The sequence below is a fragment of the Falco biarmicus genome, chromosome 2, assembly GCF_023638135.1.
Source record: "Falco biarmicus isolate bFalBia1 chromosome 2, bFalBia1.pri, whole genome shotgun sequence".
NCBI classification, from domain to species: Eukaryota; Metazoa; Chordata; class Aves; order Falconiformes; family Falconidae; genus Falco; species Falco biarmicus.
This window is the reverse complement of record NC_079289.1, coordinates 30,935,426-30,961,394: the sequence shown is the minus strand read 5'-3', so window position 1 is coordinate 30,961,394 and position 25,969 is coordinate 30,935,426. Positions and strand designations below refer to the sequence as shown.

The 25,969-nt window shown below is 37.7% G+C and overlaps 1 protein-coding gene across 5 annotated transcripts in view; it reads left to right on the top strand.

The window, feature by feature from the left end:
• Nucleotides 1-25,969, top strand: part of FNDC3A (fibronectin type III domain containing 3A) — a 127,185-nt gene that overhangs the window by 11,916 nt on the left and 89,300 nt on the right. For 4 of the 5 annotated variants that reach the window (XM_056327037.1, XM_056327041.1, XM_056327038.1 and 1 more), the window contains exon 2: nt 7,098-7,226. In XM_056327037.1, coding sequence (XP_056183012.1) covers nt 7,125-7,226 — 102 coding nt within the window. In that variant the 5' untranslated portion in view covers nt 7,098-7,124. Of the gene's footprint in view, nt 1-7,093; nt 7,227-25,969 lie in introns of those variants that run through there. The other variant, XM_056327043.1, reaches the window with a different exon arrangement.

The window sequence follows — 25,969 nt, the reverse complement described above, 5'->3', positions numbered from 1 at the left end:
CTCCAATATATGTACATTTTAAAAATTATATGCATATGTGTACTCTACCAATATAGTATATATGCTATAAAGCATACACGTAAAAGAAGGGATGAGATAAAGATGAAAACCACTATTTAATGGTATGTTTTATTTATCAATGATGAAACCTGTTTTCTTCCCACACCCCAAAGGATTGTCATGCACCCCTGTTTGGAGACCACTGATTTACAGGATTGTGTTTTTTGCAGCATTGCAGGGCAACTTATGCCAGTGCTCCACCACTGTCATTGTGAAGATGTCTGTTGTCCATCCATTCCCCTCCCTTTATGGCCAGACAGAATTTCCAGTGGTGCAGCATATGTCCATCACTTCTTGTACTTCTGCTGCTTACCTCTAAGAAGAGTTTGATGTAAGGCTCTCAACAAGCGTCCTTCAGGTAGTGGGATCCAGCAAGTTGATGGCACCCTGGCTACTGTAGCGCTCTTATTTTCTCCTTGTCTTTCATGGGCTAAGCCCAGTAACAGTCTGTGGCATCCCTCTTATACCAGGGAGGAGGTGGTGGCTGGGAAGACCAAAACTGGACACGGTGTTCCAGATAACACCTTATAAATGCTGAGTAGGGGAGAACAATTGCCTCCCTCACCCCATCAGCTGTGCTTCTCTGCTAATACAGCCCAGTATGCTGTTAGCCTGCGTTGCTATGAGGATGCGTGCTGCTGACTCCTGTTGTTTTACCTTGGTGATCCAACTGATTTAATGCTGATGTGTTTTTCAGAGGCTTTCGTTAAGATCAGCTGCTAGTCTCTTGGAGATGGAAACACTGATTCTTTGCATGTGCAGAGGAAATGTGCTGCCCAATGATCTCAGCCTTACAATATTCCTTAACCCTTAATGAACAATTAACTGAGGAAAAAGCAGAGTCCTGTATATCTTTAGAACATGAGAGTAATGCTACAGAAACATTAAAGGACCAAATCTGAAAGCATTTAAGGATTGAATTAAATTGTCATTACAGTTCAGGAAGGCAAACTTGCTTCCTGAACTATTGAGTGGAACTCTGTCTTTAAGCCTTAACAGCATTTAGCCTTTTGGCTTGTTAGTGTAATCCATTCCTTCATGGTTCCTCAGGCGTAAGCCCTGGAGTCTAAATGAACTATGTCCAGTAAATTTAGATACCTTTACTTTGCTTCAGCTTTGATAGTCTTCAGAAAAATCTTTCCAAGTCTTTTCAAATAATAAGGAAAATGAATAGCAGTTCATTTGGGAGTAGTGGGGAATAGGTAGTTTGCTACCTAAGTCTTGTACAAAGTGTTAACCTACCCAACTTGATTGAAATCTCGGGTTTGTACTTACCTTGCGTCCTAGGACAGATTCAGTGCAGACTCTGAAAGAACAGTGTCAGCTGAGTTAGCAATCCTGAATTACACTTTGAATGTCTCTGACTAGTTCAGTATATTCAGTAGCAAGACAAGAAATGAGATAGCTGTTCATACAGCAGTTGTGGCTGTGCACAAGTCAGTATAGATTTCTAAATAACTGTGCCTTTAATGCACCACCAGTAGAAAATTACTTCTCAACTTCTGTGCTTAGCAACAGTGTATTACCTATCTATTCATCGAATGTGTCATCTTTCTTGTCTGGTCCCTTTTAACATGTCCACAAGAATGGAGTGAGTTGGCCTTAAATAAACCCTTAGATTTATCCCATGTGTTATTTAACCCCTTCTGAAGGCTGTGCATGCTATTAGTTTTTGGTGGTGTAGCAAATCTTGACAATAGCCTAGTGAATTGTTTGTAGTGGCTCTGCAGGCTGAGCCTTACCTGTTGTCCAAATGCCAGTTGCTTTTCTCGTGTCCTTTTCAAGATGGCACTAAATCCTGAGTGTGTTGGGAAACTAGATAGTCAGAAGACAGTTATATCATCCAGAGTGGTTTTTTGTGGAGTAAGGCTGAAATTATGGTATGCATATACTTCACTTTCAGTATTTTCAAGAAGTTATTGTAATTTGTACTCTTCTTTTGAACAGGTATCAACAACAACTTTGTCAGCAAATTGGAGACAAGCTTGTTATGTTACTCCAGTAGAGATAGTGATTTGCAGAGAGGCAGGGAAAATATCCTCCTTGTTGCTAAGTGAGGTATAGCTGTTGGTATAATTGATACAGCCTTTTGAGGAGCTTTTGTTTGGCTGTCCATTTCTATTATTTATCCTTTTCAGAATCAACTCTTCACAGGATTGAGTTAATTATTTGTTTTAGAAAGAACAGCTTTACCTTTATGTATTTAAACCTTTTGTTATGCGTAGTTTTTTAAGCTATTCATGCCATTGTAGTGAAGTGACTCCTATCATTGTCTCTTATCATTGTCATGGTGTGTCATCTCCAGACTTCCTTCTGACTTCCTTTTTTTTTTTTCCCCACTCTCTCTGACAGCTCAGTTAAAAACATGTTTTGTAATGAGAAGCCAAGAACTGATACATTCTCTTCCTGTTGGAAACTCATGTACTCAACAACTCTGTATTTACTGTTACTAAAGGGCTGTCTGTCCAGTTTTAATCCATGTAATATCTCTTCTGTATTTTCATTGAAAAGAAATGTTGTGTGCTGCTAAATAAAGTTTAAGATTGTTTTTTCCAGTTCTCTGATTAGTACCTTTATCAGGAATATCCATCACCAGAAGAATCTCATCAAGTTAATTGGATAAGCTTTTTTCCATCAATCATACTTGTCTTTTAATTCTTTACAAATAACATCCAGTGTCAACTATTAAATTTTATTTGGTCTCAGATCACTGTTTGCTAACAGGCCTAGATCATTCCATTCACCCTTTTTCAGCAGAGTATTTAATGCAAGACTTCTGGTTTTCTTCCAGACCTCCAAGACTTCAACAGGACTCATGTTACTTGCAAGTCTTTTTCAAAGATCTGGATAGATCTCTTCTTCCCGAAGTCTTGAATGCAAGCTTATCTGGATCTGCTGATCTAAAAGCTCTGTCTGTGCCCATTTGATATCCTTACATCAAATGTATTTATTTCCAAGATACATTTATTGAGCATTTCTGCTTATTTTGAGGCCAACCTTTTGTCCATTTTGGCTGACTTCTTCCGCCACACAGTACTTCTCCATTTTCAAATTCCTGTCTCTTTGTTAGTCCTCATAGCTAAAAAGAAAAGGCATCTGCAACTGGCAGACATACCGTATCTTACTGTCTGACCAGATTATGCACGCTGACTTGTACAAATTGCTGCCTCTTGACTACTTATATTGAAAAGGCTTTTGATGATACATGTAGCATAGACCCACATTGGTGTGAAGTTCAAAGCTTTAGTCTTCAAGACTAGTTCAGTGACATTGCAGAGAAATCTAATAATGTGCTGTCAAGAAAGCATTGATTTATTTTTTTTTTTGCCCTAGATTGACGATGCAGTCTGACAGGCAGCACTTTTGTGGTAGAAGGTGTCATGAATAACACTATACCTAGTACCTCCTGTCAAGGTTTATCGAAGAGCAGTGTGCTTCATCTTCAGAATAAATCAAACACTTGCATCACAACATGGAATTTAGTTGTGTCCTAGTTAAGGCACTGAAGGCTATGTGCCAAAAGTGGGCTACCTGCCTAAGCACTCAAGTGCCTGTGAGAACCTAATTTTTGTACAAATTAAATCATTAAACACCTGTGCAAGAGAACAGAAAGTTGCCTGGTGGAAAAGGACCCAAGGGTACTTGTTGATAGCTGGCTGAACACGAGCCAGAAGTGTGCCCAGGTGACCAAGAAGGCCAATAGTGTCTTGGCTTGTATCCGAAATAGTATGGCCAGCAGGACGAGGTAAGTGATTATCTCCCTGTGTTTGGTGCTGGTGAGGCTGCACCTCGAATCCTGTGTCAGTTTTTGGCCCCTCACTATCATGACATTGAGATAGCAGAGCGTATCCAAAGAAGGGCAACGAAGCTGATGAAGAGTGAAAACAAGTAATAGGACAAGAGGAAGTGACCTTAAGTTGTACCAGGGGTGGTTTAGATCAGGTATTAGGAAAAATTTCTTCACTGAAAGGGTTGTCAACCATTAGAACAGGCTGCCCAGGGAAGCAGTTGAGTCACCATCCCTGGAGGTATTTAAAAGACACGTAGGTGTGGGACATGATTTAGTAGTGGACTTGGCAGCGTTAGGTTAACGGCTGGGCTTTTTAATCTTAAAGGTCTTTTCCAACCTGAATGATTCTATGAACGAACCTGAGACACAATGTTTGGTATGTCCGTGTCCAGAGCTACTCGTGTCTTGGAGGGGCTGAACAAGTTGTCATGACAGTTGTATTTGAGTCAGTTTGGGTTATGTTTATTTCTTACTGGTGTCCAGTTTGATAGATATGTTTTGATTTATGCCTAATAAATGGTGATAGCAGTGAGTATATCATGTTATAAATTCAGTCAAAAGTCATTGTATGTGATAAAAAAGGTTAGTGCTTTCTTATGAGACTAGTCGTTGGTGTGGTGGCTTGGGGATAATGAGCCAGATTCAACTTAAACCTGGGGAAGTTCAAGCCAGCTTAGTCTGGGAGTATGTTGTTTTATAGCCTGGAATTATATGTTGTATTATAATATAGGAATTACCTTTCTGTCTGTGACAGTTCAGATAGGAGTGCAAAATATTTGGAGCTGAAAGACCAAGAGATGGCACAAGAGTAAGCCTGGTTGTAGCTATTGTGGGAAGAAGGGATGTCTTGATTCTAACCTCTGCTTCCAGGCTCTACATTCATTTTAAATCAAACAGTCATTGGATAATATCCTGGGAAGCTTATCATCAAACTTGCTAGCTTGAAAGATGATCCAAGTAACTTTCATCAGCCCTCTGCCACCTGCAGAAGTGGTGGAGACTGACTGTAGCCTGGAGGATTTTTTTGATGAGTGAGAAAGCTTTTAAAGTAAGGTAGGAATATAAAAAAACTCTGTCCTCAATTGCTTGGTTAGACTAATTAGTCTGGCTAAGGAGGTGTAAATGACTTGGCATAAGCAGTGATGAATTCTTAAGTAATCACAGCCAGGTTTCAAAGTCTTTTAACCTAAGGGATTATATTCCCCACCCCTAACTTTAATCTTTGCAGAGTATACCTGGAAAGTAAATGAAACCTCTAAAATAACTTCAGAATACTTTTTTCTGAGTTCATACTTTTATAACAGGACAACCTTCAGTATGGGAATAGCTAAATCATGCTATCTATATACAGCTGTACAAGAGGCTTATAGTGCTCTGTTAACGCAATTTCTAGAAAATGTGAAGCCTTTGTTCTGCGTGAGTCGTCTTGTACTGACAGCACTGTACTGTAGACCTCAACCCACAGCAGATGTACAGTATCATCTGCCTTAAAGGGGCAAACAAGTAAAAGCAGTCAATTGGGTGGGATGGAGATAGCTTAGAGAATGTTTCTGACGTCAGCTCTTTAAGTTAACCAAATATAATCTCTAGAACGTCTAGAACTAGCTGACTTTATCACTCCTTGAATTTTATCAGGTATCTCTTCATTTAAAGCAAGTTACAAGCTGTAACTAGTAAGCATCTCTGTTTATGAGCAGACAGTATATCTGTGTTAAAAGTGTAGAAGTGTTTGTAGAGAGTTTCATTAGGCAGATGGTATCAAGGCAAAGATTTAAAAACCTGTAATATTACTGACCATCAGGCTGTGTAACTTTAAAGATGTACCTACTTATTTTCACTAGGCTACTGTGAGTACTGGCTAAGAGAGGCAGTTCTGCTTCAGAAATACTGTACAGGCTTGTTCTTAGCTTAATCTTTATGCCTGTGTTTGATGTTAAGCACTGTTTTCAGATGCAAAATGTGATTAACTTGTGGGAATTCTAAATGTACCATTCACCTCTAGTGGATTCTTTCCATCTGTCTTTCTGTTTTGTTAAGAAATATCAATTTCTTAATTCTCCTTGATCTTTTTTTTTTTTTCCCCTGAAAGCTAAGTGTACTGAGTCTTGCTGGGATGGAGTTAAACCAATACACTAAACCAGTATAACATAGTGATTTTGGTTATTTTGTAAGAAAATGAAATACAATTTCAAAAGCAGCTTATTAGACTTGCAGTTTCCAGCATATTTCCAGCATGAAAAAGTGGTAATCTTAAGCTTTTCTGGTCTTAATTCTTCCATCCACTCTTCACATAGCACTAACATGCAAAATATTATAAACACATTACTTACAACTTGTTAAAGTAATTGAAAGGAATATTCGGTTGAATTCTGCTTTCTGTTGTGCTGTTACTCGTCAGAGTTGAAGTGGATCACTGCTTTCATGGGCCTCTTGTCTGCCTGGCTTTTTTTCTTGTCTTCAGATTTCATGTAACTTTACAGTATGCGCTACTGATGGCTTTTTCATAGTATAGTTATAAGGATTATAATTCTGTGTGCAGGCACTGCCTCCCCACCCCCCACCCCCAACCAGTTTTAGCTGCTGATAAAATTATTAAAGGGCCACTGGTTATCAAAACAGCACGGCAGTTAATTCGGGGTCTCTAATACATTTTAAAAGTAAAAAATGTCAGATTGTTCAGAAGATACTTTTTTTTATTATTCATTTGTCTCACTAGGACATTTACTAGTAACTAGATGTTCATAAAATGTCTCATTTGTTACAATATTAGAAAAGTGGGTTGGTGATTAGAAAAAGAAACTATGTCCCTGTTCATAGATTGCAGGTTTTTACCAGTTTCATATAAACAAAAACTTACATACATAGTATATATGTAAGTTCTAAGGCAACTGCTTCTTTCCCTTGCCCCACCTCAACAGGCATTTTGGCAGCAGTGCCAGTCACTTAGACAAAATGTTGGTTTGTAATCAAAATTAAAAGATTCAGGTTTGTTAGCTCCAAGGCTGTGATGTGTCGTCTTCTAACGTTCAGCCACTAGAGGGGGTCTAAACCAGCCTCTGTAAATAAGGCTTATACTAGCTGGCAGCACACATCTACAAGTTTATATGATTGCTGAAATGTTATGGAAACATACTTTCTAAAGGTGTCTAACTTCATAATCTTTTTTTTTTTAAGTGAAGCTATTTTTAGGGATAATTATTCAGAAATATTTATATAGTTTAATCATTTGAGTAACTTTTCTTTACAGGTGATCTTGTGAATTAGTGTACCATCAATGATGGCAGAACATCCACCATTACTGGATACCACTTCGATTATAAGTAGTGAAATCCCTCTACTAACTTCCCCTATTGTTAGTGGGGATGGAGCACAACAGGTAAGGAAATGTCAATACATATATATATTTTTTTTCCTTCTTCTTCTTCCAACAGCATCATTAACACTGTAAAAGACAGTAATCCTTCACTTGCAGTATTTTTGTGAAGCTTTGGTCATGCATGTGTTCTAGAGATTGAGGTGAAGGTAGAACTGGTGCAGATAAGAGATTGGTATAAGGAGTATGAAGCAGAAAACCTGTCTCATGAAAGAACATCTTCATGGAAGGATGGGATCAAACAGCTACCAAGTTGTCTAGCCATGCTTGAGTCTTGATTTGGAAGCTATATGACCTTGTTAAGGTTAATAAAAATACCCCTATGGTAGAGCTTACTAGCTCAGGCACAACATACGCTAACAACTCTGTGGCCTCTAGGCTGATGCTTGCAACTGGGTATCTTGAATGATGGGACATGGTTTTGTCTGTTAATGTCTGCCTGGACACTCCTTCAAATTTTTAATTATTTTTTTTTTTTTTAGACAAAACCAGTCAAGGTGATAGAAAAACTTATGATTATGGTTTCAGAACACTTGAGAAAGGTCAGCTCCAGTAAGGAAAAAGTGTCAGCAAAAGCATATGCATTCTCCATATCTTTAACCTAGGGAGAATATTTTAACCCCATAAGCACAGTTCTGGAGCAGCTTCTACTGGGAGAAAATGAGTGAAAAATTAGGTGGTTTGAAGTATCTGAATAGATTGAGAGATCACTGCCTGTAATATCAAGTTCAGTCTCTTGCTGATCAAGGGAAGTCTCTTACAGTTTGCTGTTCCCATGTTTGATCTTTATGCAGAAGAAATTATTTCTCATAAAGAGGAGTTAATTTCTAGGGTGAAAACACAGACAAGAGCTCTAAAATGAGACTGGAGAATGCATTGCAACAGCTCAGGAGATAAGATTTGGGTTACAGTGGGATCTTTGCAATGTAGGGGACGCTTAAATACAGAGAAAGAGCTGATAAATCTCTTTTAATAGATGTGTGGACAGAACATTTCAGAAAAAAGGAAAAAGCAATATCCAAACTTGCTTTCTCTTCTGATTCTTCTTCCAAATACTGACAGTTTAGAAGTAGTAATATGTTAACATGCAAGAGAGGAACTGTTACTGTTCCCTTACATGTTCTGCCTTGAAAAGTTCAATTTTAAAGCCTTGCAAACAAGGAAGAACAAAGCATATCTATGCAGAGTCAAACATACCACTGATGTTTCTTTACCCAATTGTGAATATTCTTTCTGTTTACTCTTGTTGTTTAAAAATTCTTATGGATATGTAACAGAACACTTGAGGTTGGGAGAAACCTCTGGAGATGATTCAGTCCAGCTTTTTCTCCACTCAAAGCAGGGTCAACTGGAGCAAGTCACGCAGGACCATGTCCACTTGGCTTTTGTGTATCTCCAAGGATAAGGGACTTCACAGCCTCTCCTGCAGTCTGTTCCCCAGCATTCAACCCACCCTCACAGCGAAAATATTTCCTACATTTTAGTGGAATTTCTGTATTTCAAGTTTTGCCTGTGGCTTTTTGTCTTTTCACTAGGCACCGCTGAGAAGAGTGTGGCTTGGTTTTGTTTGAAGGTCTCCCCACCTTCAGGTATTCATGCACACTGATAATATGATCTCCCCTGGTACATCTCTTCTCCAGGCTGAACAGTCCCAGCTCTCTGAGCCTCTCCTCACAAGTCAGATGCTCCAGTCCCCTCATAATCTTTATAGCCCTTTGCTGGACTCTCTCCAGTGTGTCCATGTCCTCCTTTTACTGGGGAGTCCAGGACTGGACCCAGAACTCCAGCTGTCTCACCAGTGCTGGGTAGGTGGAAGGATCACCTCCCTTGACCTGCTGGCAATGCTCTTCCTAATGCAACCCAGAATGCTGTTGCCTTTTTTTTTGACTTGAGAGTGCCTTGCTGACACATTCAGCTTCTTGTTTGCCATTCTTTTCTGTAAAGCTACTTTCCAGCCAGTCAGCCCGCAGTGTGTACTGGTGCATGGGATTATTCTTGCCTGGGTACAGGACTCCACATTTCCCTGTGTTTAAATGCATGAGATTCCTGCTTGCCTATTTCTTCTGCTTGTCAAGGTCCCTCTGGATGGCAGTGCATCAACCACTCCTCCCAGCTTTTTATCACTTGTAAACTTGGTGGTGGTGCACTCTGTCCCATCATCCAGATCTTTAAAGAAGATAGTAAGCGTTACCTGCGCCAATATCAACCACTGAGGTAGATGACTAGTGAGTGGTCTCCTGCTGGACATTCACTGCTGATCACAACCCTTCGAGACTGGCAGTTCAGCCAGTTTTGAGTCCACCTCAATGTCTATGTTCAGTCTGTACTGCATCGGTTTTGTGAGGATGTTACGTAAGACAGTGTCAAAAGACTTGCTAAAGTGATGATAAACGGTATCTGCTGCTCTCCCCTCATTCACCGAGCTACTAATTTCATTGCAGAAGGCCATCCAAGTTTGTTAGGCATGACTTCCCCTTTGTGAATCCATACTGACTATTCCAAATCACCTCTTTAATGTGTTTGGAAATGGCTTCTAGGAAGATTTACTCACTCATCTTCCAAGAGCTGAAGGTGATGTTGACCAGCCTGTAGCTCCCTGGATCTTCTTCCTTGCCCTTTTTTTGAAGATTGCGGTGACATTTGCTTTCTTCTAGTCCTTGGGAACCTCTCCTAATCACCGTGACCTTTCAAAGATCATTGAGACTGAATTACTTGTTCTGCCTTTCCCAAAAATAAGACTATCAAGCTGTGCTGTCAAGCTTACTCTGTAATGGTGCAAAATTTTGAGTCTGATAGGAGCTTAAATGTTCTTTTGGTGATATTTTTTCATTAAAATGTTGTCTCCTTTTCTTCTGCCAAGCAAGATTAAAACAGAAAAACAAGCAAAGAATTTCTTCAAAGAAATGAATTTTGGGGGTTTCTGTTCATGTTCTTAAGGGAAAAACATCATATATGCTGTTGGTGTCCTTTTTCATTAAAAAAAATAAAAAGCAGCTCATTAAGAATACTGTCTAAAGTAGAACTAGTAGTGGTAGTGTTTATTTTAAAAAAGGAAAAAGAATCTTCAGAAAGCATTGGGCAGATTCTCAGTCTCAGTAAAGGAAGTCAGTTTCTTTCTTCATTTCATGACAACTAGCGCTTACAGCACCACGTTGTCTACTGTTCTGTGTTCCATGGTGTCTAGTGGAAGTAGTGGCTTTAATTTTCTGTCCTTCATTTGCATCTGATACATGACTCATGAAGAATCTGCAAATGCATATGTTCAGTGGCAGAAAACTTTACAAGAAACCCTTTTGCATCTGGTGATTTAAAAGCCATCACTAAATAGAAAATACTTTGTGTATCTGAAATATGGGAAATCCAGAATTGCAAGTACTGCTTACTCTGTCAACGTTACCCAATTAAGACTTTAGGCCACAGAAAAGTCAGGCAGGCTATTATTTATAAGTGTCTTAAAATTATTTGTTTGTTTTACATGGTATGTTAATGAAAGGGGTATATACTTCCCAATGAAAAATATTTTAGCCTGAGTATTAGTTCATTGTGTTCCGTGGGTTTGGGTTTTTTTCTTGTATCTTTGAAGCTACAAGAGGTGTAAAGACTTTTGCCTCCATGATGGAGTTGGTAATTTTTGTCCTATTTGCTTAGCTACAGTACATGCATTCTATAGGGGTTACTTCCTTGAAAGACAAAAACTACATCTACAGTTTCTTTCATAACAGCATTGTGGAGGTAGATTGCATAATCTGTCAGCACTACAGATTACGTTATAGAACTTGTGTTCCTGCAATCAAAATTCAGAGCTGTTTGTGTAAATAAATGTATATGTTCCTCTGTCTTCATAGTGTGTAGGTTGGACTGTAGCTATTTTGATTAGTTTTAGTCATTCCTGACTGAAAAGGTATTGAAAACCTAGTAGTAAATTCTTTAAGTAGTTTGTCTAACATCAGAAATATCAACATATAAAACTAGTTAACACTATCCCAAATTTGCAAGTTTTTGTTCAGCTGTAAAATATCTGAGGATTTTTTAATCAATTCTCCCCTCCTTACATCTTACCAGAATTAGCTATTATGATTATTGAGACTTTTGTATATACTGCTTAACTGAGTTACCAAATGAATATAGACCATTCAGTACTATTCTCTAGGAGTTTGTCTCTTCAAGATAACTGCTAGCAGAACTTCAAGTATTTGAAATAGATTAAAATGTGAAATAGAAGTACAAATATTTGAACATGTTAAGATGAAAGGTCATATGCTTCAAATAGTGGAAGTGTCTGATCAGATCAAAGCTGTAACTTTCCACCATGTGTTAAAACAAAATGATCCACATAAGTTAGAGGAATGTGCATGTTCAGGCAGAAAACATGGGAAACTTAAATTGTGTGGATGTTCATATGCTACTCAGTGCTGCTGTGGGAGACTGCCTTGTTCTGTGTCCCCACAGAACAAGGGGCTATTGTTAGTTTCATAGGACAAGATTGGTGAGAAGGAAAAGCAAAGATCAAGCCCATTAGCTCCTCCCCCTCTACTAAACACAGAAGTACTGCTTTTGTACCTTCTCATCACTGTGTTCAACGTGACTGGGTAACATACTACTTATATCTCGGTGGTGAGTAAGGTCATGGATAATGTATGGAGAAAATCCATAGGAGTTGATACAAACCAAGTGACACTGAGAAAATGTGGTATGAGGACAGAAGTGCTTGAGGGTTTTTCATGTGAGGGTAACTACTGCAGTGAGGTTTTACTGATTATTGCCAAGGCTGGACAGGAAGGATGTACTTGGTTACGAGTCCTGTTTCGGTGGGAGGAGGTAAATTCATGATTGAGAGGGAAATGAGGAGGCAAGAGTTCAAACTGCTTTCTTTAGCAGGCTTTGTTTTCCTGATATTAGACTGATGTTAAATTGTTTTGGAAAGTTTCTATAGCATCCAGTGTTATTCCAAGACAAATCAGTAAATTGCTGACACGAGGTTGCAGCAGCCCTGAAGTTCTGGACCCTCTCCACACCACACCTACCACACTAAAGCTAACAGTAGCAAAGTGAGACATCCTTGTATAACCTTGGTGTAATTTATTACTAAAAAGGCAGACAGCATTCTCAAAGTAGCCCAGTACCTGTTAACCATTCTTTTTCTTTGGGGAATGGGACACATAGTGTTTGACCTTCAGTCAACTTTATTTCTCAGGAAGGTATAGTGATGAAGTAATATTTGTAGCTTGAGAATCTTACCCTCTAAACTTTTTTTTAGAAGTTTAGATGCCTGTGGGTTTTCCAAAAATCCCACTCTGTATGTATACATATGTAGGATGTGTCTCTGTGTGTGTATATGTAATACGTTGTGTGTGTGTATATATATATATACTGTGTGTGACTTTAAGTGCAAATTCTTTGAACTGAAATAGAACTTAGCATCAAGTCTACAAGTTAGTATTTCTAAAACCAATTTCTTCTTTAAATATTTAAACCTCTGCTCTCAAAGTTGATATTAACCTGTTATCATGGCCAGAAGTCTTCAGTCAGCAGAGTAATAGATGGCTATAAAAATGAATGAAATAATTCTGAGAATCCCCTTTTTTGCTTTCACATTTTTTATATACATGGAGTCACACAGAAATTGAATGGTGAAGGTGTAAACTAGATTACTAAATGCTTTTCCTTAGTGTTAGTTCTGACACTTCTGTTTCTGAAAAGCATATGGTACATTATGAAGTTCCAGCTTGCTTTGGTTTTGCATTGCTGCTGAAAAATGAGCCTAGCACTGTGTGTATTTCATGATCTTTTCCTATACAAGAAAAAGAATCGGTGTTAAAAGTTGTTTAACAACATGTACTGTTATAATTGTTTTCACTGCTTTCTGTATTGTGCTGTTTTCCTTTTTTATCTGTGTTTTGATTTCAGAGTACAGGGTACATGCATGGCTGCTGCTGTCTTTATTTCGGTGTTTTTTTCTTTTTTTTTTTTTTCCTGTACTTCCCCTTTGGCTTTATTGAATTAGCAGATGCATCTAACTTTTCCTTTCAGAGATTCATTAAAGTTGACAATTATTCTTCCATCCTTCAGTGACTTCATAGCATTGAAGCACACCAGAACTGTGTTCACTGGAGCCATTGGAACTCTTCTGCATGTAATGCTGCAGCGCCAGCTTACTGAAGCTGATTATCAAGCTGTATTTTTTCCAGGATTGTTTAGTACTTTTGTGTAGCAACCATCCCTGGAAAAAGCATAATCAATCTTACGTAGGACAAAAAAAATATTTTCCATAGACTTTTTAACTGGTTGATGGCTATAATTTTTAAAAAAACATACCACACTCAAAAAAAAAAAAAGTTACGAGGATGTGAGTTTTGATGCCACAAGGTTATTAGATTCTTTCTGTATCTGAGTTAATCATATTTTTTTTTAATCAGGAAGAATGACATTTTGTCTGAAGTGGTATTTTGGCTTGGGTTTTTTTGCCACAGACATCAGAATTTTCTCCTATGTATTTAAACAGTATCCTTGATTGCAGATGCACTGAAAACTTGCAGAGTTTCCTAGAAGAAGCCATCATTCTCAACAGAAAGTGAGGATTCAAAAATCCTTGCTGTATAGTTATGTATGAATACTATGCTGCTTTTGGTTAGCAGAAAGCAGCATCAGATTTATTGCACAATTTATACTAGCATCCAAGTATATTTATTTTGATATTTACTTTCTGAAAATAGAAACAAGAGTGAAGGCTGTATAGTTCATAGCCTTTCCTACTTGTATTTAATGTGAAAGTTCATGGAATTAAGTATCCTCTTAAAACTGCTCTGAGTAATCCTCCCTCCTTTGTCTCTAAAATATCTCTTTGCATTGGTGTGGTATGAATCCTAGATTAATTTTGGTCTCCGATATGGTAAATTCTTTCCAAGATACTTGAGGCAAGATTTCCCCTGTTGAAAAATCTCTTCAGAAACTGACATTTGGGAGAATTGGTTGACATGTGAAAATGGGGTTTGAAGACAGTCGCTGTGGGTTGCTCATATAATCAATGGGGAGAAATAAGCATGACCAGAAGATGATCTCCTTTATGTTTTAGGAAGGTGACTAAAGATCTGTGGTTTTCCTCTTTTTAATGAGATGAGAAGGTGCAAGTTGCCTGGAGCTATAAGCACTGAGCTAGCCCAATTCCTTTCTGCAGTCTGCAAGTGGACCTAGTGCCTGAGTCTGTGTGCTCCACTACCAGTAAGGTTTGGAAGGGTAAAGTTATGTCCAAGCAGCGTCCTGGACTCGGGCATGTTCCTTGGTCTGTTTCTCTCCTCTCCTCTGTGCTGCGGAACATTTAATGCCAAGTAAGCCAGGACCTAAATGCCAGAGTCCAAGACCTATGAAGTCATCCATATTGCTTATATACGTTTCCTCAGAGGACAGGAATTGTAATCTCTCTCTCTAAGTTGTGACAAAAATGTAACTGCTTTGCAAATTCACATTTTTAACTACAGAAACTCCAGTCTTAAAATATGTGAGAATTACTTTGCGAACAAGTAATCTAAAGGATGTCCCCTGCTAGCTGAAACCTGTTTTTTCCCAAGGAAGCATTTCTGTAATGAGAGGGTGGTCAAACACTGGAACAGGCTTTCTAGAGGTGGTCAATGCCCCAGGCCTGTCAGTGTTTGAGGCAGCTGAACAATGCCCTTAATAACATGCTTTAGCTTGGTCAGCCCTCAATTGGTCAGGCAGTTGAACTAGATGGCAGCTGTAGGTCCCTTCCAACTGAAATAGTTCAGTCTATTCTACTGCCTGGTGATAGAGAGATTTCTCTATAACAGGGCAAAGTCCATCTGACCTTCTGCATGTTACAGAATTATATGCGCTTTATAGAGCAGCCAGAATGGCATTCTCCAGGAAGAGGTAGACCAGGGTTTACACACCATAGCAAAAAAGGCCTTAGGCTCTAATTTTTCTCACTTTCTTTTTGAAGTAGAAGAGAAAACAGATGGGAAAGAATTGAGGTTTTAGAGACTTCTCCCACCAAGCCCTTGTTCCAGCACTGACTAAGCCTTCCCAATCTGATCAAATTGAGGATGTAGCCTTTAATTTCTCTTCCGGCTCAGGTCCATGTTGTCACACAGTGTTTTTATACAGTGATGCTCAGATTTGCACAAAGCTGAGTGAATAGGGCACTTTGTCGGGGAGAAAAAGGCTACTTTAGAAGTGCTATTGAAACTCCTAGCATTCTAATTATTTTTTTAAATTAAATGCTATATGAAATAACTACAGAATACAGTTTTTCCTTTGGCACTTCCTTTTTTGCTCTGTTTAAGGTAGAAATATTAAAGACGCATCCATCAGTCTTAAATGTTAAGGGCTTTTAACTTGCTATATCACCAAACAGGAGTCTGAGCCATCAGAAGCAATGCTGGAAAATATCAAATTGTCTTCTAGTCCATATACTTTCTAAATCAACAGAATCAACAGCTTATATATTTCTTAAATCTTCTAAACTCTTCAGGAACTGAATGTCCAAATTCAGTTTCAGCTTGCTGATCTATATTTTTCCTCTTAATTCTTACAATTGGGTTTCATTAAGGGGATTGTTCTTAAAGGATATTATAAATTTTGATTTGAGTTGTTCAGCAGAGTTCTTGAAAAAAATAAGAAGGTGGTACCATTTTCTCCCACCTATCACTTCAGCCCTTGAAATGACTAGAAATTACAGAATGCTGCACAGCCAAAGTGAGCTCAGCTGCTGAAGATCTCCACTGCTAGTGTGCTGTTCATGGCACTTACTGGTTGTAGGGGAAAGAAAGAGCATGTCTAACCTGCTTGTTGGGTCCTCTTATTTTTTTTGGTACTTCAGAAGGGTGAAGGAAGTCAGGGCGGTGGCTGCAAGGGCTCTGCCTCAGCCTGCAGAGAGGGAATCAAGTGTAGCTTTATGACCTTTCTGAAATAATGTATTCGTCTCTTAGGCCAAAAGTTGATCATGACCACTTTATGATGTTAAATATTGTTTCTTAGTGGATGCCTGACTGGTTGCACACACTTTCAGACATGTGAAGATATTACTGGCAAAGAAATTATTTTAAGTAAAGTACAATTGAGCTGAAAATCTGTTAACTGGTCACAGTGCTTTGTTCATCTTGGCTAGCTTTTGTAATGTTTCTAAGATTCTTCATTTATCACTAGGTATTATGTGGAAGGAAAATACTAGCAGAACTCGTTAACAATGGCACAGCTGTTCAGCTTGTTTCAAATGTGAGATAACCAGGAAACTAATTCTTCCCCTCTTCTCAGCATTGAAATCTTCACAGCAGATTCAGAGAACCTGGAAGTACGCAGTCTGTGGAGGTTTGGGTGGGTTTTTTTCTGTGTAGCTGAAACACCAAGTAAAAGTATTTCATGGCAACTGCTGCTACAGCATGCAGTCAAAGCACACTAACTTCAAAGTACATCCAGTTTAAGTACAGGTGAAAAGTGTCTTCAGTTTGGATACTTAATTGAAATAATTGCAAGGGCATTTTGATTCCACAGGTGTTGTGAAGAAAATAGGATTACTGAAGGCAGAGCAGATTATTTGTTTTATTATTTATTTTAGATACGATATCTAAAAACCTGCTGCAAATCAAAACTCTTCAAAGTGCCTGGCTTTCTTTGGACAATGCCACATCTAGCACTTTACAGAACTTTTAGATTTGATTTTTTTTAATTAGATTTATTTTTTTTTGTTATAAATGAGATTTTTGATTTGCTTTAGTAGCATCTTAAGCAACTGGGGGTTTGTGGTTTTTTCATTGTAATTTTCACGTAAGATAATCTTTGTTAAATTACTTAGTTTCCCAAAATTAAATTGGCTGTCTACCTATAAGTTATCATCTAGTTACAATGTAAATGAAAACTTACTCCCTGGTTCTGTTTTGGACTGTTGGCAAGTATGCAGATTGATCAGGGAAAGTGTCTACTGAGGGGACTAGCCCCTGCAAAGTATTAGGTGAAAGTTTAGCCATTGCTACCACTTTTCTCTGCAGTATGAGCTCTGTCCCTCATGTAGTTTTGCTCAGCATTGTAAAGCTGAAGTCCTGTGGACTTCAAACAACAAATCATTGTGAAATGAGAATAATCTGATTGAAGTCTTCTAGTTCTTGTTTATAGAAGCTGATGGGTCTAACCACTGGCCGGTGCCAGATGCCTCAAAGTTCCAGAGTTCAGTGACTGTCACTAACACTGCATCCTTCTAACTCCCTGTAAACAAGGATTAGCTTAAAATTTTGAAGCATAAATGTTTGACTGTTGCATTATCCAGATTATTTGAAACACTTCTGTTATCCTTATGTTTATACTTTTACTGATTTAAAGATATATTAGTGGGATTATTTCAATAGCAAATTTTCTGTGCACAATCTGCTAACCACAGACTGTGTCAATGCTAATGAAACATTGGGTTTGCTGTAAATGAGACAAACAAAACTTTGCTTAGCCAAGTTGTGAGAACTGAGAATGCAAAAGAGACGAGACAAAGCAGAAACAAGTAGGTGAAAATTCTAAGTATTTCTCAGTAATAAAGAATGAGACAGACACAATCAGGAAACATGCAGTGATTGACAGTGTTACGTGTGGACACTAACAAGTCTTGGAACAGTTATCAGTGAGATTAGATGCAGATTTTTAATGCTTATCTTTTACTGGTTCTTCTCAGAAAACCTTACATTTTTACAAAACAAGGATCCAAACCATCTCCCCCCTGCCCAGTGATGAGCTTTCTGCTGATTGTCTTTCACATTAAGAGAAGGGGGGAAAACGAGTACAGTAAGGATTTAAAAAAACCTTTTCATAAATAAAATCAATTTATTAGCTGGAATTAGAAAAAAAATAAATCACCAATTCTCAGATCTTTCCAACCTGCCTTTCTACAAAAAGCAGTGAAAGCTTATTGAAATCTATCGTTTTTGAATGTCAGTGCCAGTGAAAAGTCTAGTCATCTTTCCAACCTTGCTGTTTCCAGTTGTGTCTAGGGTTATTGTCATCTAGGTGCATTCAGTGTTACTGACAGTGTCTTGTAGCGGTGGTTAAAGATGAAATGTTCGCCAATTCTACTATCTGTCAGCTGCCTTCTAGAAAAACAGTGCAGAGTTGCTTACTCTTGCCTCTTCTGAAAATATACATAGGCCTTAGGAGCATATCGCTGAAAAAATGTCTGCTTTCTGTCACTTTCTTCAGGACATGCTGCTACTACCTGTGTAAGATGAAATAGTTTGGATTGTGTGTGGTTTTGTCAAAATCCAAAACATATAAATTGTTACTGTAATGTGTTATGTAACAGTTAATTCTGTATGGATTTCCTCCCTAGTCCTGAAAACTAAGATATGTTAATGGCCTTTACTATCCAGATCTTTTCTGTTCTTCATTAGAAAGATGTTAATTTCCATATATGGAGCAGATAGATCCTTCTAGATTATCAGTCAGTATTAGCAGATGCTAAGGTAGAGGATTCTGTGGTTGTGGAAAACCTGTTAATTGGAATTTGCTCAAATAAATTTGGTGGAAAAGAAAAGATTTTAGAACTTTAGTGTTAAGACCGTTGCATTGTGTTACTTGGACAAAGATCAATGTCTACAGGACACTTTTTTATAAATAACAATGAGAAGCCTGTTTTCTTGTCATTTGTACTAAAAACAGAAGGTAATTTGAGGCAAAAAAGAAAATTCTGACGTTACTTTTCCTTATAGATAACACAGAAGTGCTGTGTGCTTAGTCAGCTATGAATTGGTATGGTATAGTACAGAGCTCAACCTAAAGTTTTCAGAACTCTTTGTTACTAGCCAACATAAACACAAAGGGAGGAAATCTTTAGGAAGTCTAAAAGAAGATGGAAATAAATCTTATGAAAGATTACTTTAAGGAATAATTAATTGGAAGTAACACTTCTCACAATCTTGAATTTCTTAAATTGTTTAAGACACTTTTAATTCGGCTTTTATTATTGATGTCAACTGTTCCTATTTAATAATCTTACTCTTGTCTGTAATACCTGTTACATATCATAGATCTTTTGCATTTTTCCATTTAATCAGTTTTTAAGTGTTAGTGGGTTTGATCACAGAAAACAGTAGCTCATAGTCTCATTAGCATCATTATGATATGACAGCAGATTTTGAACACACAATCAATGGAAAAATAACTTGTGCTGCGTTTGTAACTGACATCACCTTAGCTGGACCACACATGTGATTTCATCTGGCAATTCCTGTGCTGCTAATGAATAACAACATTCAAGTCTTGCAGTGATCTTTGAACAGTAGCTTTCACAAACATACATACACTGTTGTACTAGTCCTACAAACAGGGAAACTCTGGCATGGGTGAAGTAACAAACCCACAAAACACTGTAAGTCCACGACAGAGCCACAGCAGAATTAGCATCTTGAGTCTGTGTCTGGTTTTCCTTATTCACTGGTCCACTCTATGGAGCTAACCTAATGTAATGTAACAAAAAACTGTATATAGATGGAAAACCACCCACTTTGAAAATTAAATATGTTCAGTAATGAAATATACTGGATATGAATAACTGATAGCTTTTACTTGGTAAAAAATTCCATGTTGATCAAACGTTAGAATTATGACTTCAAGATAAAATAGCGGAAAGTTACTTTCATGTTCTAAGTAGGCTGTAGGTTTGAGTCCTTTTACATAAGCGTGTGTATGTACACTTGCTTGTTACCTTTGAAGTCATTACTGTCCAAGTAAATTTTTTAATTGTGTATACTTGAGGTAACATTTAATCGGTAATCTTATGTTGTGGCATTCCAGATACCAAGTTGTTACAAAGCAATTTCATATGTCTTGCCCGCCTATGCATTAGGACTAAAACCAGAGGGATGCATGTATGGTATTTGAAGTAATTTCTTACAAGTAGGGAGGGATGAGTGTTTTGCCCTTGGTAGCTGTCTTTTTGCAGGTGAGGGTGTGCCAGTGGGTCCCTCCTATTGCTGGGATTAAAGATTGCAGACGTGCAATTGCCAGAAACTAATATTGGATGTTTTCAGTTCTTAAGTGGATACTAATAGAGGGAAACCTTTTTTGTCAGCCATCTGAAATACCTTTTATTAGATAATAACATATAAGACAGTTCTGGTTGTGGTAATATTTAGGGCAGACATACAAAATTACAAAGCAAAACAAAAAAGTGTGGGAAACAATTTCTTTCTTTTCATGCCTCTTAATAAATGCATAGTGTAGAATAACACAGTATTTAAGAAAGAGTGCAACAGACTCCAGTTGACTATTTCTTTGCTATATCTTTTTATTCTCTTATAAAGTGGGTCGTCCCCTGTCCGTGTCCATCTCCCCCCAACCCCCCCCCCCCTCCCCCCCTTTCTGGCTTATTTGCAAACTGAAGTCATAAGCTGCATAATAGATTCAACTATGAAGTCAGAAGTTGGTTCATTCTGAGTTAGCGTATCCGATCTGGGAATTGGGAGGCTAAATTAAAAATGCAGTTATAAAATGGCATATATTTGGAAGCTTTGTTCTCTTAAACCTGAACCTTCTGTTGACTGACGTTAGATGATCCAGAAGCAGATGCTGCAGCAGCTATTTGTTGATTTAGTTGCTATGGTGACATGATACATTTGTGTACAGCAGGAAGCTCACTGTACATTGGCTAATTTGATAGGAAGGAAGGCTTGAGGTAGGTATTGCTGACTATATTGTTAATTGATCCTACCTTTCACATCCTGCCTCCACATGCTGTGTGGATGCACAGCTATAGAGGAAGGTAAAGGGAGATGCTCCGTGGCGTTTAGGTTAAGGTGCCCTGTTAAAAGAAGGGGGGGGCGATGCTCAACACATCACCGAAGATTACCTCAGTATTAAGTGAATGGAACAGATTGGAGCAGCTGGAGTGGTGACTGTTGAATCTTCCTTCATCCTTTGTCACTGTGGTAGCACCAGTTGAATGAGAGAAATAAAAAGGATGCGAGCAACAGTAAGTCAAAGTGCTAAGGCTTTTCAAATGGGTTGCGAGATAAAGCATGTCACTAATTAATATCTTGATTGGAGCTATTAGTGGAGAAAAATGTGATTGTTCTGAATATGTGCTCTAATGACAGAGCATAAATGTGCCTCTGCCTGGAAGTTGTGTTGTGTTATACTCGCCCTTTTCCAGAAATGCACCTTTTTTTAATCTTATTGCAGACAGACTGTTAAAGATACAGTGTACATCTTACAAAGAGCTTGGCTGTACCACCCTCTTAACAGGTTTAGTTGAGTGTTAAAATTTTTGAAGTAAGAATGACCAAGAGCATTAGCTGCAGCATTTTCCTAAATTTGTAAAATGTTCAAAAATTAATTTACCTTTGTCCTTTTGGCTAAAAATCTTCTCATCAGTACTGCTGAGCTTATTTCAGTTACAGTCTTTTTAGACAAATGACTACTGTGTTTTTTTATGTTGATGTATATTACTAGTGCATTTAGAAATATGATTTTGGTAAGTCTATCCAATGTTTGTGACTTTGACAGTCATTTGCTATCGACTCAGCACCCTATAACCATATAATGCTAAATATAGATGTTTTCAGATTAATAAGAAACAAAACTGAAAAAACAACCCCAACCCTGAAGCTCTTGTCTCTTTTCCAGTAAAACATACCAGAAAATAACATCGTTTCTGCTAGTGTAGAAATGGATTTTGATTAGGTTCTCTTTGAATTGTGGTTTCAGAGGTTCACGGAAATGTTTTGGAACACTTTACCCTCTTGGTTTCAGAAAGTTTGTTTGGAGGAAAAAAACAAAACACCCTACAACCCCAAAAGAATCACATATCCCCCAAAACCACTCCAGAATGAGAGAAAAACAGAATTCTGCTTTTCAGTAGTACTATTTTGCTCCAATTTGTAATTTTTCTTACTGTACAGGAGCAGCCTCTTTTACTACATTATTTAAGTATGCTTTAACTACAGTTGTAATATAATTACTCTTATTTCTTCGTATTATTTAAGACTTCAGCAATGAGTAAAATTAATATAACATACCCTAGCTTCCCCCCCACTTTCTCCTTGCATTCTTACTTTTCCACTTTTTTCAGTATTTTAATATGTATGCCAGACTATGCATTAATTGGCTTTACTGCTAAAGGATTGCATTTCTTTATTTGTTATGATATATTGAGTGACAGATCTGTTGGCATTCTTGTTACATATATACAGAGGCTTTTAACTTGGTTGGAGAATTTGTCCCAGATTTCACTCATTCTGGAAAAATATGTAAATTCACCAAGCGTAACTTCTTTTAGAGGAAGATATCAAGTAACCCATTCAGTTCCTCTCCCCTTCAGTGGGAGGTGGGGGATGACTGGGGAGAGGGAAAGATTCCAAATATCCCTTTACACTGAAATTCAATCCAGATCCTTTGGTTTTCTTGCCTTTGTGGCAGTAGACAGTGCTAGCCTGTGGAGAGAACAGAGTGCCAGTTCTCATGTGGGCTTATCCCACAACTTCACACATGACACGATAATTTATTTTGGTTTCTTTAACCTCAGTCAGGATTAAAATATTTAACCTTCTTTTCCTCTTCAGAAGGCTCATAGTCCTTGATACTGAAGGATCTGTTTAAGAGCTATGGTATTTTTGAGAGACTGATGTATATAGATTTTTCTTTAATGGGAGTTCAAAAATATTTCTCTCGTATCCCAGTAACTCTAAAACAGTAGTTTCAATCTTTCAGTTGAGACTTTGCTGGTTAGAAATAAACCATAGGTGTTAGGAAGACTAAATATTTTTAAATTATGTTCTGTGTTCAGTAGCTAATAACTTCTACAGACAGAGAAGCTTTTAGGTATAAAAGCATGCATTTGGGCGGTTCAGTTTTTTACCTACTACAAAAGATCTGAAAGTGTGGCTGTGAATACCAAACTTGTAAACAAAATTTTACTTTATCTGAATAAAATACAACTTCTAACTCTAAGCCAGCACAAACATCAAGAGATTTAAATCAGTCCTGTCCTTGTAGAAATACAGGTATTATTTGAACTGTGGCTATAAAACCTGTAATACGTAAGAGCATCCTTATGTGGTAAGGGTAAGACAGACTCTTCCACAAGCCTTATTCAAATCTGATCTGCAAAAATTTCCCCAAATTAGGTACATCTTTCTAACTTTATGGAGCAGGGTGGAGAAGGTTAGCAACTGTCTTAATTCTGGATTTTTCTACTTCAGTCTGATTTTAAACTTCTAGAACTTAAGCAATACATTAAAAATGTTATTTCCATATATGTGATACATTAGCAATAATATTTTGCATGGGTAGGTTTTTTTCAAATGAAATCTCTTTTCCCTTGCAGATCCGCTGCATATGTACTTGATAGAAGTGACCAAAATATCTTTAAGGCACTGGGTTTTTTAGGTGGCTGTATTGTGTGTGTGTGTGTATTTGGGCTTGGAGCCTTGTTCTTTATCCTTGAAGTTTTATTCAGAGAGCTGCTTTTGCACATGTATAATGGTGAGCAAAAGGAAGAAAAACGTGTCAAACTTTCTATGAGGCATTTTTAAAGTTTGTTTTTAGAGCTTATTGACTTATTTCAGGTTTTACTTATTGGCGTGCTTTTTTTTTACCTCCATAAGGACAGAAGTAGTTTGGACTTGTAACTGTTCACAGTTTCTGCTACAGAAGGATGTTGCCTTAAAACAGCAAAGTAACACGCTTGCGGATTAGTCTTCAGTGCTTTTGTTTTCCTGCTCTGCAAGTCTTTCACCTCATCTAGGGTTCTTATCAGGGTAAATCCAATTTTGGTATTGGTACTTCACAATAATAATGTCTGTAGGTTTTATTTTGGTCTTGCTTACTAACCACTTGATGAAGAACAGTCATTAATTGGGCAAGTCTATTTATAGTTTGACTTTTTTTGTGACTAGAGAGCACTGGGGAAATTTTCCCCTGCTTACTGTAACGTAAATACGTGTTTGTGATGATGCCACAACTCCGATCTGCCTTTCTTTCCCATCAGCAAGCTGAAATTATTTTGAATCCTGGAAATCTGCTGGTACATCACTACTTCTGTTGGTAGAATGGAAGCGCAAGTAGAGATGATTGTAGAAGTCTGTATCTTACTGACAGAATAAAGGGTCGTTTTTATTGTTATTTTGGTGGAGTTAATGGGGCTTTTGGGCTTTAATTATGCAAACAAACCTATTCAAAGCAAGATTAGCTAGCTCTGTATTTTAAATTCTGTTATGTCCCTCACTGTACTCCAATGAAGAAATACCTTAACCTGCATATTTGACTGGCACAAGCAAAATGTTGGGCTGCTTATGAAAGTATTCTGTATCCATAAAAACAAGGATTATTAAGTTATAAATCTGCTACATTTTGTATTGTTGCTGTTCTGCTTTTAAAAGGCATTGCTGTGACAATATTGGTGGAGCAAAATACCTCTAAGATTGTTATTTTGGCTTCTGCAGCCTCTGCTTCTTGCTGATAAGTTACTTCTAGACCTTTCTGGAGATAAGTTAACATTTGGCCTTCAGTTTTCCCTTTTTTTTTTTTTTTTTTTTTTTTTTTTTTTTTGCGCAACCCTTTGAGCTGAGATGGCTGCAGCTCTGACTTGCACAGATTTCCCTTCCACATTTTGTTGTTTGTATTCTTAGTCTTATAATTTCTTTTCTTACTCCAGCTATTTTTCATTTCTTCAGCGTTAGAAATGAGCTAGAGTTAAACTCCTTTCCTGGTTCAGTCTGCAGAAACATCCTGTAGTTTCTCTTGCAGATAGTGACAAGTTCACTGAATAAAAGTAAGAAACATTGAACATTCTCCTCTTTGAATGTTTGTACTGCCTTTGATTTTTAGATGCAAAATCAGAGTACTTTCTCATCCTATTCACACTGATGTAGTAAAGCTAAATCGTATATGAGATCTTCAGATGAAATTATTGTTAAACTATCGTTATATCTCTAGCATGTCCAAATCAATGCTGCATGTCTCTGTAGGATGTGTTCATACTACTTGAGCTACAATAAAATGATATTTTCATTTGGAATTCTTTAGGGAGAGAATATTATAAAATGGTTTTATATAGAACTGTTGTGTTCTAAGAGTGTACTTCTAAGACCAGCTCAAATTGTGATTTAAGGTGAAGAATAGATTTTCAAACCTAATTAAGAGGAGGATGCCCCTTAACTAGGCTTTCAAAAAGGCAAAATGTTGTAATACTCCTTCAGGGTACTGTTGGGAATTGTTTATATATTAGTAATTTAAGTGTGCTCAAGAATGTTCCCAGAGTTTGAGACCAAATGTCATGGAACAAGTCAGTTCTAGTAAACCATGTTCTCTTCCAGAAAGAGTGTCTGTGTGCAGACTGCCTGGTAAGAGTGGTCTCAGGAATGGTTTCCAGTATTGTCTGGGAGAAGCTTGCTTGTTGGTATTAACTTGTGTTGTGGTGACTGTTCCAGCACCTGGGAATGTTCCTAAGCACTGCTTACTTTGCTAATACAGATGTGGGTTTAGGTACCACTGACATGGTCAAGGGGATGAAGCAGCTCACCTAGGAGAGATCAGAAATATTAGGACCTCCCAGTTTCCGCATATTGAAGACAAGGAAGGGGAAATCGCCAAGGCTTAAAAAATATTGAAGGAGGTGGGTGAAACTTACTCAGAACTGTTGTTCAGCAAATCCCATAGCACAGAAACTAGGGAATGTTTAAATAGTAGGATATGGTTTTAAAATGGCTGAAAGGTGAATTTCAGAAACTTGCTGCCACAGGAGGTTGAGGCAGCAATTCCTA